Below are 18,964 nucleotides of genomic sequence, written 5' to 3'. Positions count from 1 at the left end.
TCCTCTGTCCGAGGTACAGAAATCTTGGAAAGTACTACATATAAACAGCAGGGTTGTGGTGCATAGATGAAGTCCCATTCCAAGAAAGCTTTACTAATATAACAGTGCATTTCAAAATTCACTTTTTTGCCTTCTTCTTCTTTTTTTTGAATCACAGTTTATTTTTTCAACACTAGTGACTCTGGCCAGCTGTCCTGTAACCAGAGGTTTCTTCTTTAAGACCAAATTGTTTTCTCTTTCAGAGACATGCTGTTAGTCACCACTTCATATGGATGCAATATTATAGAAATAACCCACGCCTGGGTGTGGGTAATGCTGGATTTACCCACGGTTGGCGTGGTTTGGTCCCGAGGGCGAACAAAGCCAACCATGGGTAAATCCAGCATTACCCACACCCAGATGTGGGTTATTGCTATTATACAATGACATTATTTAAGAAAAAAAATAATTACTTGTCTTAAATAATGGCATTGTATAATGCCTCCTTGCTGCCCTTCCGCAGCTGTCTGGTATTCTGCGGAAGTTCTGATGTACTGCGTATGCCTATGCAGTACATCAGAGCTGTGGGCAAAAGCAACGGAGAAAGCAAGATCTCCGTTGCTTTTTACTGTTTCGCTATGTTAAATGGGTTTAACATAGCAAGACAGCTTTAAAAAAAGCAACAGAGAATCTCCGTTGCTTTTTTTAAACCTGTGTCGCTATGTTAAACTCCTTTAACATAGCGAGACAGTGTTTTAAAAAAGACTTACACTAATGGAAAAAGTCTGGGCGACCGGACCTTTTTCCATTAGTATAAGTCGATTTACAACGTGCACGCTGGCCAATCAGCGTACACGTTTTGGAATATTAATGGGGGGGTCATGGTATAATAGTCCTGTTATCAGCTCAGTAGGTTACATTACTCACCTCTGATGCTAAGAAAATCAGAAAGCTGTGAGTTCAGCCTCATACCAGGTGTCTGGACCCATTCTCCATTAATGTCACTCCAGGTCAGCCTCGGGGAAGTGAGGTGGTAAACAGTAAAGTTACCTTCCTGCCTTCCTCCTGCAAGGATTTTTAATACACAGTTTTGATTTTACAGATTTTCTGTGGCCTAAATTCAACTTTGTATGCACTTGCACAGGTGATGTTATGAATTAGTATTACAGTAACCTCACAAGTAATAAACATGAAAAAAGACAATAGATGCAGGTTGTGGTGAGTAAGTTCTCTGACCTAACATGTCAGTTTCTATGAAAATCCCATGTTTTTTCAATACTCAGTCCAAGTTTGGTGTTTACCATTTGTCTAATGCGGTTATGTACACTATTGACATTTATTTTAGAATGCATGTCTTGGTTATACAGCTTCATGTAGTTTTGTTGTGCCTAATGTAATTCGTAGGTGCTTCAGTGTAGTAAAGCCAGCTATGTGAATGTTTGCACAAGTTAATATTTGTATTCCTGTCTAAATGCAGCTAAAGATGATGACATTATTCAGAGGAGAAGTGACACTGAGCTGCAGTGCCGAATGTTGGCATTTTCCATGCCATTTGTACAAGAAACAGCCTATGAGCTATGGTTAGCTGAACCAAGAAGGGAGCTTCACAAGAAATGCATTACATTTCTGCAGAATGATGCCCACAGGTGCAGTGCTTGTGGGGGTGGAACTTTTATCTTTGCCCACAAGTTGGCTGCTGGAGTTTCAAATGGGAATGATTCTGAAACACACGATGAGCATCACTTACACCACAAAGAAGAATCAGGGCCAGCAAATGCCCTAGAAACTAAAGGTAAAAGTAACGTTTATATCTCAGGCTCCCTAGAAACTAAAGGTAAAAGTAAAGGTTATATCTCAGGCTTTCATAAAGATACCAATTCTTTGATATTGATTAAAGAAGAGAGATGTTGTACAAGTTTCTGAGGAGGAAGGAGAAGAAGTACTGAAAGGACGTCATATAATCTCCTATGTATTATTTTATTAAAAATAAAGACGTGCATTCTGGTTGATCTAGTTTGACTCCTGATCTCATTCATTTTTCTGAATTCCCTGATGCAGATGGAAATGAAAGGTTTAGCAAAGAGTTCATAGAATTCCTTTAACCCCATGCACACAGCTTTGCCCCTCTGTACTCTGAAGCCACTACATCTCATGGAGAAAGGATTTTCCTGTATTGTAGCCTAAGACAACTGGGATCGCTTTTCACACTTGCACTGTTTCATTGATGGTGAACTTGGGGAAAGAATATTTGAACTAGGGCAAAGAGCAACTTTATTCACCTGAGTGTTCATGAGCAGGGCCTCCCTTTCCAAAACTCACACACTAAATCCAATACCTAGACAAAGCTCTGAAGCCCCAAGGGGAACCCCTGAGCTTTGCAAAATTTAGAAAGTAGATGACAGAATGATAGGGCTTCTTTTACAGGACAGTTGTCAAAGTTATTATTAGATATTGTGCCTTCAGAATTTAAGATACAGTCTTGGAAGAGCATAACAGGAATTTTAAGAAAATGGAGGGGAAAAAACAATGGCTAAATTCATAAAGGTGCCATGCTGTGTACATGGTTGTGTACACGCTGCGGCTTTTTGATATTCAGCAAGTCCCTTACATGTTGCTGCATGGTACTCCAACACAAAGACATGTAGCACTATAAAGGGGGGGTCCCATGGCCACATTGAATGCTAATGAGGCATTCCAAAGGAGTGACATAGGCTAATAAGCCATGTACTCCCTCTCTGGAGCTGCCTCCAGGAAGGCATCTACACATCTGAGCAATTCAAGGAAGTGCTTGGCCGTGTAACTCAGCACAACCATTCCCACCACATTACAGTAGCAAACACAGCCAAAAAGGCTACATTCAACAGCCAAACATGAAATTGGTGGGGGGAATCACTAGACAGCAGAAATGAATTTATGGGACCAAGAGCAAAATGGAAATTGGGGGTGAAGGTTACACTAGACCACCAGAGATACATCAGTAACAAGTGTCACAATGAGGATCAGGGTTAGGGAAACCCCTGAACTCTACAGAATGCCTTTAATGCTATGATAGCACAAATGTTACTCGGGAATTGAGGGGGGGGAGTGTAACCACCAGACAGTGTTGAATGTCTGAAGTGCCTTAACAGCATCGTTACTACAATGATCAGGGCAGGGGGGTACACTATGCACCAGGGAATACTCCACAAAGTGTCCTAAGACACAGAACAGTATAACAGAAATGGGAGAAACCACTAGACATAATATATTCTAAAGTTCCATAATGATACAGGGATCAAGGTGGGGGAAAGGACTGGACAGCAGGGATAAAGTGCTGTAACAGCACAGACTTTATAATGGTGATGGAGTGGGGGGAACTAGTAGACCATCAGAGGTGACACTTTAAAGTGCCATAATGCCACTGACATTGTAACAGGGATTGGAGGTGGGGGGATCCACTAGACCACAAGGTATATTACATATGTGTCATAATGGGACTAAAGTATTATGGGGTGAGAGGAACCAAGGGAGGATAGGGACTGGTGCAGGGACTGTGGTGTCTGTGCATGTGTGTGTGTAGTCATGTTTGTATACATGTGTGAGTAAGTGACTGGAGAAGGCATTCCAATAGCTACATGAACATTGGGTTACTACCATGATTTGCACATCACTGTGGGAATGATGATTCAGGAAAATGCAGATTAGCTAATAATGAGATCCTACCTCATTGTAGCTAGCAAGGTCATGCTAGGAACTGGTTTTGCAGGAGAGCACCTCCCTTTACTATCTTTGTGATGTCACTGCACCTTGACACCTCCCTTTACTATCTCCCTGATGTCACTGCACCTTGACACCTCCCTTTACTATCTTCCTGATTTCACTGCACCTTGACACCTCCCTTTACTATCTTCCTGATGTCACTGCACCTTGACACCACCCTTTACTATCTCCCTGATGTCACTGCACCTTGACACCTCCCTTTACTATCTCCCTGATGTCACTGCACCTTGACACCTCCCTTTACTATCTCCCTGATGTCACTGCACCTTGACACCTCCCTTTACTATCTTCCTGATGTAATTGCACCTTGACACCTCCCTTTACTATCTCCCTGATGTCACTGCACCTCACCTTGACACCTCCCTTTACTATCTCCCTGATGTCACTGCATCTTGACACCTCCCTTTACTATCTCCCTGATGTCACTGCACCATGACACCTCCCTTTACTATCTCCCTGATGTCACTGCACCTTGACACCTCCCTTTACTATCTTCCTGATGTAACTGCACCTTGACACCTCCCTTTACTAATTCCCTGATGTCACTGCACCTTGACACCTCCCTTTACTATCTCCCTGATGTCACTGCACCTTGACACCTCCCTTTACTATCTTTGTGATGTCACTGCACCTTGACACCTCCCTTTACTATCTCCCTGATGTCACTGCACCCTGACACCTCCCTTTAGTATCTCCCTGATGTCACTGCACCTTGACACCTCTCTTTACTATCTTTGTGATGTCACTGCACCTTGACACCTCCCTTTACTACCTCCCTGATGTCACTGCATCTTGACACCTCCTTTTACTATCTCCCTGATGTCACTGCACCTTGACACCTCCCTTTACTATCTCCCTGATGTCACTGCACCTTGACACCTCCCTTTACTATCTCCCTGATGTCACTGCACCTTGACACCTCCCTTTACTATCTTCCTTATGTCACTGCACCTTGACACCTCCCTTTACTATCTTTGTGATGTCATTGCACCTTGACACCTCCCTTTACTATCTCCCTGATATCACTGCACCTTGACACCTCCCTTTACTATCTTCCTGATGTCACTGCACCTTGACACCTCCCTTAACTATCTCCCTGATATCACTGCACCTTGACACCTCCCTTTCCTATCTTTGCGATGTCACTGCAGCTTGACACCTCCCTTTACTATCTTCCGGATGTCACTGCACCTTGACACCTCCCTTTACTATCTCCCTGATGTCACTGCACCTTCACACCTCCCTTTACTATCTTCCAGATGTCACTACACCTTGACACCTCCCTTTACTAGCTTCCTGATGTCACTGCACCTTCACACCTCCCTTTACTATCTTCTTGATGTCACTGCACCTTGACACCTCCCTTTACTATCTCCCTGATGTCACTGCACCTTGACACCTCCCTTTACTACCTCCCTGATATCACTGCACCTTGACACCTCCCTTTACTATCTTCCTGATGTCACTGCACCTTGACACCTCCCTTTACTATCTTCCTGATGTCACTGCACCTTGACACCTCCCTTTACTATCTCCCTGATGTCACTGCACCTTGACACCTCCCTTTACTATCTCCCTGATGTCACTGCACCTTGACACCTCCCTTTACTATTTCCCTGATGTCACTGCACCTTGACACCTCCCTTTACTGTCGTCCTGAAGTCACTGCACCTTGACACCTCCCTTTACTATCTTCCTGATGTCACTGCACCTTGACACCTCCCGTTACCATCTCCCTGATGTCACTGCACCTTGACACCTCCCTTTACTATCTTTGTGATGTCATTGCTCCTTGACACCTCCCTTTACTATCTCCCTGATATCACTGCACCTTGACACCTCCCTTTACTATCTTCCTGATGTCACTGCACCTTGACACCTCCCTTAACTATCTCCCTGATGTCACTGCACCTTGACACCTCCTTTTCCTATCTTTGTGATGTCACTGCACCTTGACACCTCCCTTTACTATCTTCTGGATGTCACTGCACCTTGACACCTCCCTTTACTATCTCCCTGATGTCACTGCACCTTCACACCTCCCTTTACTATCTTCCAGATGTCACTACACCTTGACACCTCCCTTTACTAGCTTCCTGATGTCACTGCACCTTGACACCTCCCTTTACTATCTTCTTGATGTCACTGCACCTTGACACCTCCCTTTACTATCTCCCTGATATCACTACACCTTGACACCTCCCTTTACTATCTCCCTGATGTCACTGCACCTTGACACCTCCCTTTACTATCTTCCTGAAGTCACTGCACCTTGACACCTCACTTTACTATCTTCCTGATGTCACTGCACCTTGACACCTCCCTTTACTATCTTCCTGATGTCACTGCCCCTTGACACCTCCCTTTACTATCTTCCTGATGTCACTGCACCTTGACACCTCCCTTTACTATCTCCCTGATGTCACTGCACCTTGACACCTCCCTTTACTATCTCCCTGATGTCACTGCACCTTGACACCTCCCTTTACTATCTCCCTGATGTCACTGCACCTTGACACCTCCCTTTACTATATTCCTGATGTAACTGCACCTTGACACCTCCCTTTACTATCTCCCTGATGTCACTGCACCTTGACACCTCCCTTTACTATCTCCCTGATGTCACTGCACCTTGACACCTCCCTTTACTGTCGTCCTGAAGTCACTGCACCTTGACACCTCCCTTTACTATCTTCCTGATGTCACTGCACCTTGACACCTCTCGTTACCATCTCCCTGATGTCACTGCACCTTGACACCTCCCTTTACTATCTTTGTGATGTCACTGCACCTTGACACCTCCCTTTACTATCTCCCTGATGTCACTGCACCTTGACACCTCCCTTTACTATCTCCCTGATATCACTGCACCTTGACACCTCCCTTTACTATCTTCCTGATGTCACTGCACCTTGACACCTCCCTTTACTATCTCCCTGATGTCACTGCACCTTAACACCTCCCTTTACTATCTTTGTGATGTCACTGTACATTGACACCTCCCTTTACTATCTTTGTGATGTCACTGCACCTTGACACCTCCCTTTACTATCTCCCTGATGTCTCTGCACCTTGACACCTCCTTTTACTATCTCCCTGATGTCACTGCACCTTGACACCTCCTTTTACTATCTCCCTGATGTCACTGCACCTTGACACCTCCCTTTACTATCTCCCTGATGTCACTGCACCTTGACACCTCCCTTTACTATCTTCCTGATGTCACTGCACCTTGACACCTCCCTTTTCTAACTTTGTGATGTCACTGCACCTTGACACCTCCCTTTGCTATCTCCCTGATATCACTGCACCTTGACACCTCCCTTTACTATCTTCCTGATGTCACTGCACCTTGACACCTCCCTTTACTATCTCCCTGATGTCACTGCACCTTGACACCTCCCTTTACTATCTTTGTGATGTCACTGCACCTTGACACCTCCCTTTACAATCTCCCTGATGTCACTGCACCTTGACACCTCCCTTTACTATCTCCCTGATGTCACTGCTCCTTGACACCTCCCTTTACTATCTTCCTGAAGTCACTGCACCTTGACACCTCTCTTTACTATCTTCCTGATGTCACTGCACCTTGACACCTCCCTTTACTATCTTACTGATGTAACTGCACCTTGACACCTCCCTTTACTATCTCCCTGATGTCACTGCACCTTGACACCTCCCTTTACTATCTCCCTGATGTCACTGCACCTTGACACCTCCCTTTGCTATCTTCCTGAAGTCACTGCACCTTGACACCTCCCTTTACTATCTTCCTGATGTCACTGCACCTTGACACCTCCCTTTACCATCTCCCTGATGTCACTGCACCTTGACACCTCCCTTTACTATCTTTGTGATGTCACTGCGCCTTGACACCTCCCTTTACTATCTCCCTGATGTCACTGCACCTTGACACCTCCCTTTACTATCTCCCTGATGTCACTGCACCTTGACACCTCCCTTTACTATCTTTGTGATGTCACTGCACCTTGACACCTCCCTTTACTATCTCCCTGATGTCACTGCACCTTGACACCTCCCTTTACTATCTCCCTGATGTCACTGCACCTTGACACCTCCCTTTACTATCTTCCTGATGTCACTGCACCTTGACACCTCCCTTTACTATCTCCTTGATGTCACTGCACCTTGACACCTCCCTTTACTATCTCCCTGATGTCACTGCACCTTGACACCTTCCTTTACTATCTTTGTGATGTCACTGCACCTTGACACCTCCATTTATTATTTCCCTGATGTCACTGCACCTTGAAAAAGCAATCAGGAACACACAATAAAAAAGGTCTTGCTCTGTCTCTGGTACACTGCAGTCTTTGATAGCGCAGGAACAAAATGCAGTCAGGCACTAACACATTGATACACATGGAATGAGCAAATACACCAGCACCTAGTACATCGTGCTGCAGTAGAGCAGCGGAGATAACAAGCACTCTCATATTGAATGACAACTACTCCTGGCAGGAATGTATTCACTCCTTGCACCCCAGGAGGAAAAACATTCAAATACCATATCCACAGTATCAAGCCAGAATGGTGCATTTGGGCAAATGCAGAAAATGAAAAACATCTCATAGATGGATCCTTAAAAAAGCAGACTATATTTAATAGCAGACAAGTTAGGAGGTCATATATCCAAAGGTACCAGTGATACCGCAGATGAATTTATATGGAGAGCAGCATCAGGAGTATTGATTGGATCAGGAGTACTCCTGATATCAAGAGTATTGATTGGATCAGGAGTACTCTTGACATCAAGAGTATTGATTGGATCAGGAGTACTCCTGACATCAAGAGTACTGATTGGATCAGGAGTACTCCTGACATCAAGAGTACTGATTGGATCAGGAGTTCTCCTGACATCAAGAGTATTGATTGGATCAGGAGTACTCCTGACATCAAGAGTACTGATTGGATCAGGAGTACTCCTGACATCAAGAGTAAAGATTGGATCAGGAGTACTCCTGACATCAAGAGTACTGATTGGATCAGGAGTACTGCTGACATCAAGGGTACTGATTGGATCAGGAGTACTCCTGACATCAAGAGTACTGATTGGATCAGGAGTACTCCTGACATCAAGGGTATTGATTGGATCAGGAGTACTCCTGACATCAAGAGTACTGACTGGATCAGGAGTACTCCTGACATCAAGAGTACTGATTGGATCAGGAGTACTCCTGACATCAAGAGTATTGATTGGATCAGGAGTACTCTTGACATCAAGAGTATTGATTGGATCAGGAGTACTCCTGACATCGAGTATTGATTGGATCAGGAGTACTCCTGATATCAAGTATGCTGCCTAGATGCCTTGTGCATGATCTCAAGCCTGTTGTAGGGATGTTAAGGCAGCTGTTGTAAGTGTCCCACTAAATCAATGCAATCACTGACAAAAGAAAGCCAGAATGGTGATTGAACTGGACAAGACAAAGATATATAAGATAAAATAAACATTTCAGTTATCCACAACAAAATTATCCAGGGAATGTCCTGCTTCCAAAAAGCTATACCTAGGAAGTAGGCACAAATCACACACAGACAGCACTTTTCAAGGGGAAAAATATTGTTCTCCACAACAAAATCTGTCCCATCCTCCTTGTCCCTAATTAGCATATCCTGCTACAGACATTTTGCACATTTCATCAGTATGTCAGAAGATCTCACTTTTGGCCAATAATCAGGGAACTCTCCCCACAGTGAAGTATAGGAGGTTTATATACTTACAGCAGAAGGCACCCTGCTGGTAACCAAACTGGAGAACCTTGCACTGAGAAGCAGTATTGCTAATCTACCTGCCAGCCCTGAATATAGCATGTCTTAATATTTTTTAAAGTAGACTTGAATGAGGATCTCACAGAAAACAAGTGTTTCACACCTTTCACTTGTGAAAGCTTGTGCCTATATCAGTTCTTATTGCATTTTACCTTAACTGAACTGAAAGATATTTGACAAAAAATGCATAAAGTACTTATAGCTTTGACTATCTCTCACCAGAAAAGAGTACTGAAAGTGAGGGTCCTTTCAGATTAAAAGTAAACTGTTAGAAGTGTGCTTTCCTTTGTATTCACGCAGTCTGTCTAGTGAATACTGTGGGTTCCCCTTTCACATTTCGTCATTGTAGTGATTCACCCTACAACTGTCATGTTAGTCGATAGTCCACGTTATAATTTCTGTATGTTTGTAAAACTCTGAAAATTATTACTCTTTTTATTGCAGATCATTGTGAAGTGATGGAAGAGAATGTTTCCACCCAAAAAGCTACTACCAAAACGTGTCGGAAGTTTCCATTCCCATTATCAGGTATGAGTACTAGTTCACATTCCTAGAACTGCAACTGTAAGTTTGTTGTGAGAGGGAATCTACACCCTGTAGGAGTCAAATCTTTTTCTGCAGTACACCAGAAGTTGAATTTGAGATAAATGATATGTAATTACCCATGCCGTGATAACTGGGTAGCAATTCATTTGGTCTTGCATTAGTAATACTGCAGTTTTTTAGAGTAATTGTCTCTCAGTCTTTGTAGTTATCTAACAGAAGAGACAAAGTACAAGTTCTTGCTGGAAACACAGTACTGGAAGGTCTGCATGCAACTCCTTCCTAGGTAAGATGCACGTAAGCAAAGAAGGATTATACGAAGTGAAGAGTGCATGTCTTGCTCCTTGTGTTAAATCATGGAAATGCCATCCCCCCCCCCCCCCACACACACACACACACACACACACACATATACACATACTTAATCGATTACCAAAAAAAAAAAAAAACACTCTTGGCTGCCACCTTCTGTTTCAATAGTTCTGAAAAAGGTCAAAATTGTTTTGTTTCAGCCTGTGCTTGTTGTAGCTGGTAAGTGAAATGAAGCTCCTTGAAAAATGAATATCTTCAGGTAAATAAGTATTTTTTCACCAGTCAACAGATTTGATAATTAGTAAGTTAAATGTCAATGCATATAGTTGGCTACCCTTTAATAATTTCTCGAATTATAATAACGTTCAGCATTTTCACTTGTTCCAGCTGATTAGCTGAATGCATTGTTTGGCAGCTAATCCCTTTAGGCTCCCAAATGAAAGAATATCTCAGTGTTGGAATCTCTCATTAGGTTACAGAACTAATGTATCTGTGCTAATTTTATATCCAGAGGTTACTGAAGACTGAATCAGAGTTGCCCAAATCCAGGCTACCACTGTGAGATGCTCACAGAGCTCTGTCATCAAATCATGACAAAAAAACGTCAAACTTCCACTGATGCACTTTCCTTCTGCTGCTGGTGCAGGAGGCACTGTCAGGTTTATGAGAAGTGTGGGCTAAGGCGGTCAACCCTGTCATACCCCTTGTGCCTAACTGCATATAAATACTCCAGTTTAATTACCATTGTTGATCAGTGAAATGCTCTCTTTATGAGCTTAATTGGAAGGGGATACTGCCCTACAAACCATAAAAAGTAAGATCATATTATGGTAGAAAAGGATTTTTTTTCATCTGTTGACAGGGTTACATACAGAAATTTGCTTTTAACTTGAGAGGCCAAAAGATGTCGGGCCAGATTCAATAAACCTTACACTATATGTATACTAATTGTACACGATATGTATTCACTAAAATTCTTATCACATTTTTTGTGCTTTCTAGTCACTCAGAAAGATGACACTAAGTGTACATGTAGTCTACACTTTGTATTAGCCTTTATGAATCTGTCAAGATTTAAAGCTGCAAGAATTTCAGTAGGAAAACTAAAATTAGGAGGAAGAAGGTGCGAGTTATGTCCGTGTTGTCTGTTCACTCAGAGCAGAGTACACTTAGTGTAGGCGTTATTGAATCCCAGGGGTGGTATTATCGCAGTTTATTCCAGGTGTTTGTTATCTGCACAAAGCCTCAGTGATCAGTAAGGCATCATTATCAGGAGGGTGGATTTAACTCTACATGTCAACAAGTCCATGTACAATGTCTAACCAATGTTTAGGAGAAATGGGTTTAAATATACCTAGCATTAACAAGGCTAGGAGGCTGAACATGCCTTAAGTGACGTCAGTTCTTAACATTAAATGAGGTTTTATTGTGGGTTTTTTTTTTTTATGGTATTCTGGATGTTGTGCTAAGAAGTAACCACTTCTTGAAGACTTTGTTTTTACTAATAGGCACTGGATAGCAGTCAACATTTTGCCAACTTTTCAAGTTTCAGTCTGTTGAAGCTACATTGATACTGATAAAGTATACCAGTAATGTTAAAGGTTGAAAAGTGATTAAGACTGGTTTGCAGATACTTTACAACTCTCAAAAGACATTCAGTATTTACTGCTTTTTATTGGCCAAACTAAGATTTTAAAATGAAATTCTGAATTTTGGATAATAATCAGCTTTACTGTTGGCTATTTTGATTAGATGGTTGAAAGATGTGCATTTGAAATGTCAGCATTTATGTAACAGCTTTAAGGAGTCATACTTGGGTATCATATCTGCATTAGATAAAAATAAATAGCAATATATATATATATATATATATATATATATATATATATATATATATATATATATATATATATATATATGCATATATATATATATATATATATATATATATATATATTTTATTATTTTATTTATTTTACATGTGTTAACTGGGTTAGTCTGGCTGAGCTTTTGGCTCATTTTCAGCAGAGACCCGGGGAGAAAAGCTGCTCAGGACTAGAAAACAATTTATTAAATTTTAGTAACATAGTAGTAACAGTCAGCTATAGGATCTTACCAGCAGAGACCTGGAGAGGAAAAAATCTCCTCGGGCAATTCAATTATACAGAGTATTAACAACTGGCAGACAAGTATATGAGTTGTTACAAACAAGGTTTTAAACAATTAGCAGAAGGAAATGTGACTAGTTACAATATTATTTAAGCTGCTTAGAGCAAAATGAGTTAATAGTTAGGCAGATGCTTATTTAAAGTGGGTAGGATCTAGTTGTGTAGGAGTTTGGAAACAAGAAAGGAAAGTAAGAATGGCTAGTAGGAGATGTAGGGGAGGCAGAGTATAGGAGACAGACTAGACAGGTAGCTTGTTTTGAGACTGTAAGAATTAAGTGTGGTTGGAGATAGAGGAAGGGAAGAGGTAGAAGAGGCAGGGGAATAGTGTTAGAGATAGATTAAGAGTGAGGTGGTGAAATAGGTGAAAGGATGGTGGTTTCAGGGTGGTTGGCTACAGTGGCAAGACCACTTTGTTTTTAGGTATTTCCTTGTGGCTAATTTGAAACTTTTGCTATACTGGAGGGATTTTATTTCCAAGGGGAGTTGGTTCCAGGATGTAGATGGGTTATAGTTATAGACAACGCAGCCTATTTTGGTTTTGGGTTTGTAGATGTCTAATAATTCTTGATTTGAGCTGTGTAGCGTACTAGCAGGGGAATATTTGGATATGATAGTGGAGATGCTGGGGCAGAAGGAGGGTAGATAGAGGACAGAGTGGTTGATTTGCAGTTGGTATATATATATATATATATATATATATATATATATATATATGTGTGTGTGTGTGTGTGGCAGTGGCGTACGTATATGGAGTAAGAAAGAAAGTGGGGTAGAGAAATGGTGTTTTTTGTAAATATGTACCTGTTTTGCTACAAATAAAAACAAACAAAATGCAATTTGAGTTATATTAAAGTTGTCCTTTCTTTCAGGTATAGTCAAACAGAAATCAAGAAATCAAGTAAGCCCTACTTCACAGATCAGGTAAAGAAAAGATACAGTATAGCAGTCTTTAATTTATTTCCTCCATAAAGGAGAAAGTAATACTGAACTTACTGACTACTGTCCTATTGCTATCCTGTTCCCTTAGCTAAAATTCTTGAAAAATGCATTCAGTCCCAGCTTTGCCAACACCTAGCCAACAATAACTTCCTCCCTCCCTCCCAACACGGATTCTGTCCCCATCAATAGCCTACCTACATTTCACTAATACTATAAATACCCATAAGAATTTAGGAAGGCTAGTATCTGCCGTCTTTCTAGACCTTTCCAAGGACTTTGTCACACCCCATCCTCCTACAGAACCTCTCAGCTCTAGGACTTGATGAAACGTGTATTACATGGTTTAACAGCTATCTTGCCAACAGATCAGATGCTGTAAAATGACACAAAGGTTTCCTGCATTTCCTGCCCTACTGTCAGACTCTACAGATGTCCCTCAAGGCTCCATTTGTGGTCCCATTCTTTTCAATATCTTCATTAATAACCCCCATATGCTGCCAAATCAGCCCCAATAATTCAATAATTCAGTACACCAATGACACCAGTCTCATATGTAGAGCTTAAAACCTTAACAACCTGCAACAAATCACTCAAAAATCCTGAAGCCTAGCTAATCATCTCACTTTTTCTTAAACCCTCAAAAAGCAAACTTATTCTCGTTACCCCAAGATACGTCTCAGCCCAGAAACCCACCTTTGATATTGTCTCAGTGAATAACACTAAAATTTAAATCATCCTAAATGCTAAAGTATTCGGCATTTACATTGACATTAATGTAACATTTGACTGCCACAGCCAAGATACAGTAAGGAAAACTCACCTTCATAGGATCAAAAAATATCCTCACTGACCAAACCAGAAAACATCTGGCCTCTGCCCTGCTACTCCCAGCACTTTTGTACTCGGCCCCTACTTTCACCAATTTACAAGTCTCTCTACTCTCAAAACTTGAACTGTGCTATCACAAAGTAGCAAAGTTCGCAGTAAATCACCCACAAAAACCTGACCCACTGCCTAGCAATCAAAGAAGTAAACTGACTCAAACGACCAGATTTCTTATCTTACTTCCAACTTGTGACTACTCATAATCTCATCTATAAATCTACGAACTACCCAGCTCTGTCAACTGTAATCTAACCATGCAAACTAAATGAACCCCTCGCTCAACCTGAATGCTGCTCCTCCACATCAATAATCCAACAATCCAGCTGGTGACGGTGTAATCTCAAACTGTGTCACCAAAGTAGGCAGCACCATAGCTCCGTCTCTAAAACAGAACAACATCTCAAATATTTTAAACAGAAGCTAAAGTCATACCTGCAGAATCGCAGGCTCTACCCCTGCACTAACTCTGGATAAGTACAATCAGACTAAATTGTAATTGCACCTTTCTTCCTACCGTTCAACTACCTCCCTCTCATCCCTTCCTCACAACCCCTGTTCGCTCTACTCTCACCCACTTGCCAAAACTACTACTACAGCCGCACTTCCATTCACATCTAGAATATTCTTCTCCCTCCATTTCCTACTCTTCCTAAACACTTTCGATCACATTTTCTAGTCCTCCTTCAACCACTCCACCAGCTGCTATCTAGCAAAAAACTAAATAAACCATAAAAGGATGCTTTTATGCAACTTTGTCTATGTTATGTCATATTATGAAACTGCTTACTGAACTATACAATCCTACTTTGTCCACTGAATTTTATGTCTGCATATTGAATTCTGCTCACCTTCCTTTGCTCAAAACAATCTGCAATCATGCCTTATTGCACTATCTGCAATGACTCCATTACTCTGCAGACTTATCAAAATACTATTGGATGACTTTTCTACGCAATGTATAAACTTTTACAAGTGTCTCTATACACTTGTAAAATGCTATTTTTTCTACACTACATATAAATCTTTAATATGTATAATTTGTAGCATTTGGAGCAGCCCCCTCCTCTTCCGAACTTCTCTCTCTTACCCAACAAGTATTTAACACAGTTGAGCAATGGTTCACACATAGATACCTTCTCCTAAACCCCAAAAAGACTAAACTCCTCCTTTTTTCTCCTACTAAGAAGTCCCATCCTCTGGATTTCTCAGTTAACTCCACCAATAAAACTATTATATCCCCAGAACCAACCACCAAACTATTAGGTGTCACCATTGACAACAATGTGAACTTTGATATCCATATTAACAACAATATAAAAACTGTCAACAAAAAGCTAGGCTCTCTCTACAGGATAAAATCCTTCCTCCTACCTTCAGCTAGAACCACAATAGCACACCCTCATCTAATATCTTCTCTTCTTTATGCCTCACCTATTTTTACTAACCTATCTAAAAATAATCTTAGCAAATTGGAAATGTCCTACAATAACATTGCCAGATTTGCAACAGACAACCCTTTTAGAACCCACCATTGCATTAATTTAAAGCAGCTGGGATGGCTTTAATTACAAAATCTGATTAAATTCCATCAACTAACTATAGCCCACAGCACTGTTTACAAACCTTCCACAACTCTTATTCTTTCCACACTCACCACTCCGTATAAAAGCCAGGAATCCTTAAGGTCTTCTCAGAAACTTCTAGTACATAGCACTAAACCAAACAACAAGGCTGGAGACTCCCTTTTTTCTAATATTGTGGGAAAAGCCTGGCATCTCCTCCCAAATGAACTCTCCACACTTCCCTCACTATCCTGTTTCAAAAACAAATTGAAAGTATTCCTCAAAACACACTGGTTATGCCCCTGTTCTAAACCTGACTAGTCTATGAGTCTCTTAATACTTTACTCTTCCTACCCTGTCTACTCATTAACTGCAGCTCCTTCCTATTAACTATTATACTATCTATTCCTAGAAATGTCTTGATTGTACGAGCATCCTATGTTATGCCTATATTCTAAACTGTAAATTTTACTGTGATAACCTGTAATAGGTACTGTAAATAGGATTTATTTGTTTGTCTCATGTTTCCTTAGCTGTTATTCTATTAATTTCATTACCTCGGAGCTTTTCTCCCCGGGCCTCTACTGAAAATGGACATATATCCAGTTAGACAAATGTAAAATAAAATAAAATAAATAAAATAAAATTTGTCCCTATGTATCCAATGAAAAGAAGATTTTGTGCCCAGTCGGACTTTCCTAGTCAACAAGATGCAATAAATAAATGCATAAATAATTATTTTAAACTAGCTATCTTGCAAAGTTCTGTCCACAGATATTAAGTAAAAGAATGATTGATTCTTGTGGAAATGTTTACTGTTAGTATTATTAATATATGTGTAACTAGAAATGAAAACATACATATTCAATGATGAAAGTAACTTTGTGATGCCAAGTCAGAAATAACACCATTCGCAGCCCATTAAGTGTGCCTAGCCATGTTGGCCTGAAAAATGCCAGTCTCCAAATGATATATTAAACCAAAACAAGTGTTGGAGAGTCAAGGTAATTTCCCAGATGTTAAATAATGCAGTAAGAACAGTACACATCTATCAGTCATAATACTTTACTTTTGGAGGAGGCATCTCTTAGCAAATTTCATGTAGATTTTAGAAACTGTAAATAAAGATAAACTTGTCTGCAAGTGGACTGTGGAATGCATCTTAGATCACCCTTCAGTGAAAGTTAATTGGGCAGCAGATCCTTAGATACCGACTTGTGCTCACCTGCATACATGTGGGTCCAGTTCATTTTCTCCAGCCATAATCTTCCTGTATGAGCCAGTGACTGTCTCATGCTTATGCCTCTACAGATGCAATCTATAAGGAACATTCTAGAAAATAAAGACAGGTGAGCACCATTTTCAGTTCTTCTCCTAGTAGTTTTCCAGGGGAGAAAACATTTTTCTTCAGAAAACTACTTTTACAGTGAGAAGGCATTCCCACATAAACAATTTTCAGGCTGTGGAGCAATTCATTTAAGCTTCGACCTTTCAGTATAGACAGTCTTTACTCCACCGATCTGGTTCATATAGACAGAAGGGTATGGGAGGGTTTTCATTCATGAAACAGAAGAACTATAATCGTCAATAATGGACTGCAGCTATAAGCACAACATGTACAAATAATGGGCAGGTTTCAACAATACAGCAAATGCCCTTCTCTTTTCAGGCCCATAAGTAGCAGAATATAGCAGAATCAACAATGATTTAAGAGACAGACTTATATTCAGAAGTTTCCCAAGACACTAGTACTCATCATTTCTAGAGAAACAGTCCAGGACTCCCCATTTCTATGGAACATTAATTAGACAAAATGGTCCTTTCCATTTCCACAGAAGGAAATGACTGCTTCCCCAAAATCTGTCTTGCTCTGAGGTAAAACATTTTTAAATCAATACATCACTGCAGCTCCACCCTGCTTTAGGTTCTTCTATCTATAGAACCACCTTGCCTTAGCTTTTGGAATAATTGAATTTACTAAATTGTTCTCCATCTACGGTACAACCAGAAATGATGAGATATGCTATCATAGTAGGCTTCAAAAATAACAAAGTCCATAGGATTCGGTCTGCTTCTAACTGTGTAGCTGTATCACTGAGGAGATCTACTCCCGTTTTCAATCAGATAACTCACCAGCTTCAAAAAGAAAAAAAATGTGAAATATGAATTCAGTGATCCTCTTGTGATGCTGTATGCAAAGTTTGGTTACCCAGCAGGTCACATCTGCAAAAAAATGAAGCAAGACTGACAAGTAGTGACTAGCTCTAGGGCCTAAGTTAATAAAGTGACAAATTTGATTTGATTTAATTTGTAATGGGGGCTATTTGGGGAGGTTGCTACAGTAAAGTTAACTCTGTGTTTAAGCTGGGTAAGGAGAAATTCCTTTCTCTACTGCTTTTTTTGTATAGAAGGACAGACTGCATCAGATTCCCTGTCCATAATAGTAGTTTGTTTACTTTAGACCTGGTAGACATTATGTGATGTTGGAAGATAGGGTTGGAGTCATCTCCAGGTGTAGGTATTTGAAGTATGGAATGTTACCTGTGGTGCCTCCTGATGGGTCAGTTTAGACCATTTGTTGGTGGGATCAAAGAACAATGTTTCTGTTTTCATTGGATTCATTAGTAAGCTGTGGCTGGAGATCCAGGTGTGGAAGTTGGTGAGTTTTTGTTTGAGTTCAGTTTTAATTAATAAGAAGAAAGTGAATTACATAGCAATGCAAAGATGATGTTGATTTGGGGAATACAGAAGTGCCCCTGGCCTGCGCTGTCTTCCCTGGAAAGATGAGTAATCAATACTTTGTCATTGCTCTTCATTTCAGCCAGCTCTAGCAGGTGCAAAGCCTCTAGTCAAACTCTGCCAAATGGGATGCAGTGATATGCTTGAGGAAGTATAACCTGACAGTGCATCTTTTTGGCAGATTAGTTATTCTTCCATAACCCTGATCTCCATATGTACTACTATCATGGCCACATCAGCTCAGAGAAAACACAACAAATACATTTTACTTTTTCTCTTGAG

At 40.9% G+C, this 18,964-nt stretch overlaps 1 protein-coding gene across 1 annotated transcript in view; it reads left to right on the top strand.

The window, feature by feature from the left end:
* ADCY10 (adenylate cyclase 10) overlaps nt 1-18,964 on the top strand; it is a 376,739-nt gene that overhangs the window by 291,440 nt on the left and 66,335 nt on the right. The window contains exons 20-22 of the mRNA XM_044054989.1: nt 1,457-1,771; nt 9,979-10,062; nt 13,427-13,478. Coding sequence (XP_043910924.1) covers nt 1,457-1,771; nt 9,979-10,062; nt 13,427-13,478 — 451 coding nt within the window. The remainder of the gene's footprint in view (nt 1-1,456; nt 1,772-9,978; nt 10,063-13,426; nt 13,479-18,964) is intronic.

This window comes from Protopterus annectens, chromosome 13.part0 (assembly GCF_019279795.1).
Source record: "Protopterus annectens isolate FY-2018-M chromosome 13.part0, PAN1.0, whole genome shotgun sequence".
NCBI lineage: Eukaryota > Metazoa > Chordata > Ceratodontiformes > Protopteridae > Protopterus > Protopterus annectens.
This window is presented reverse-complemented; position numbering and strand designations above follow the sequence as displayed.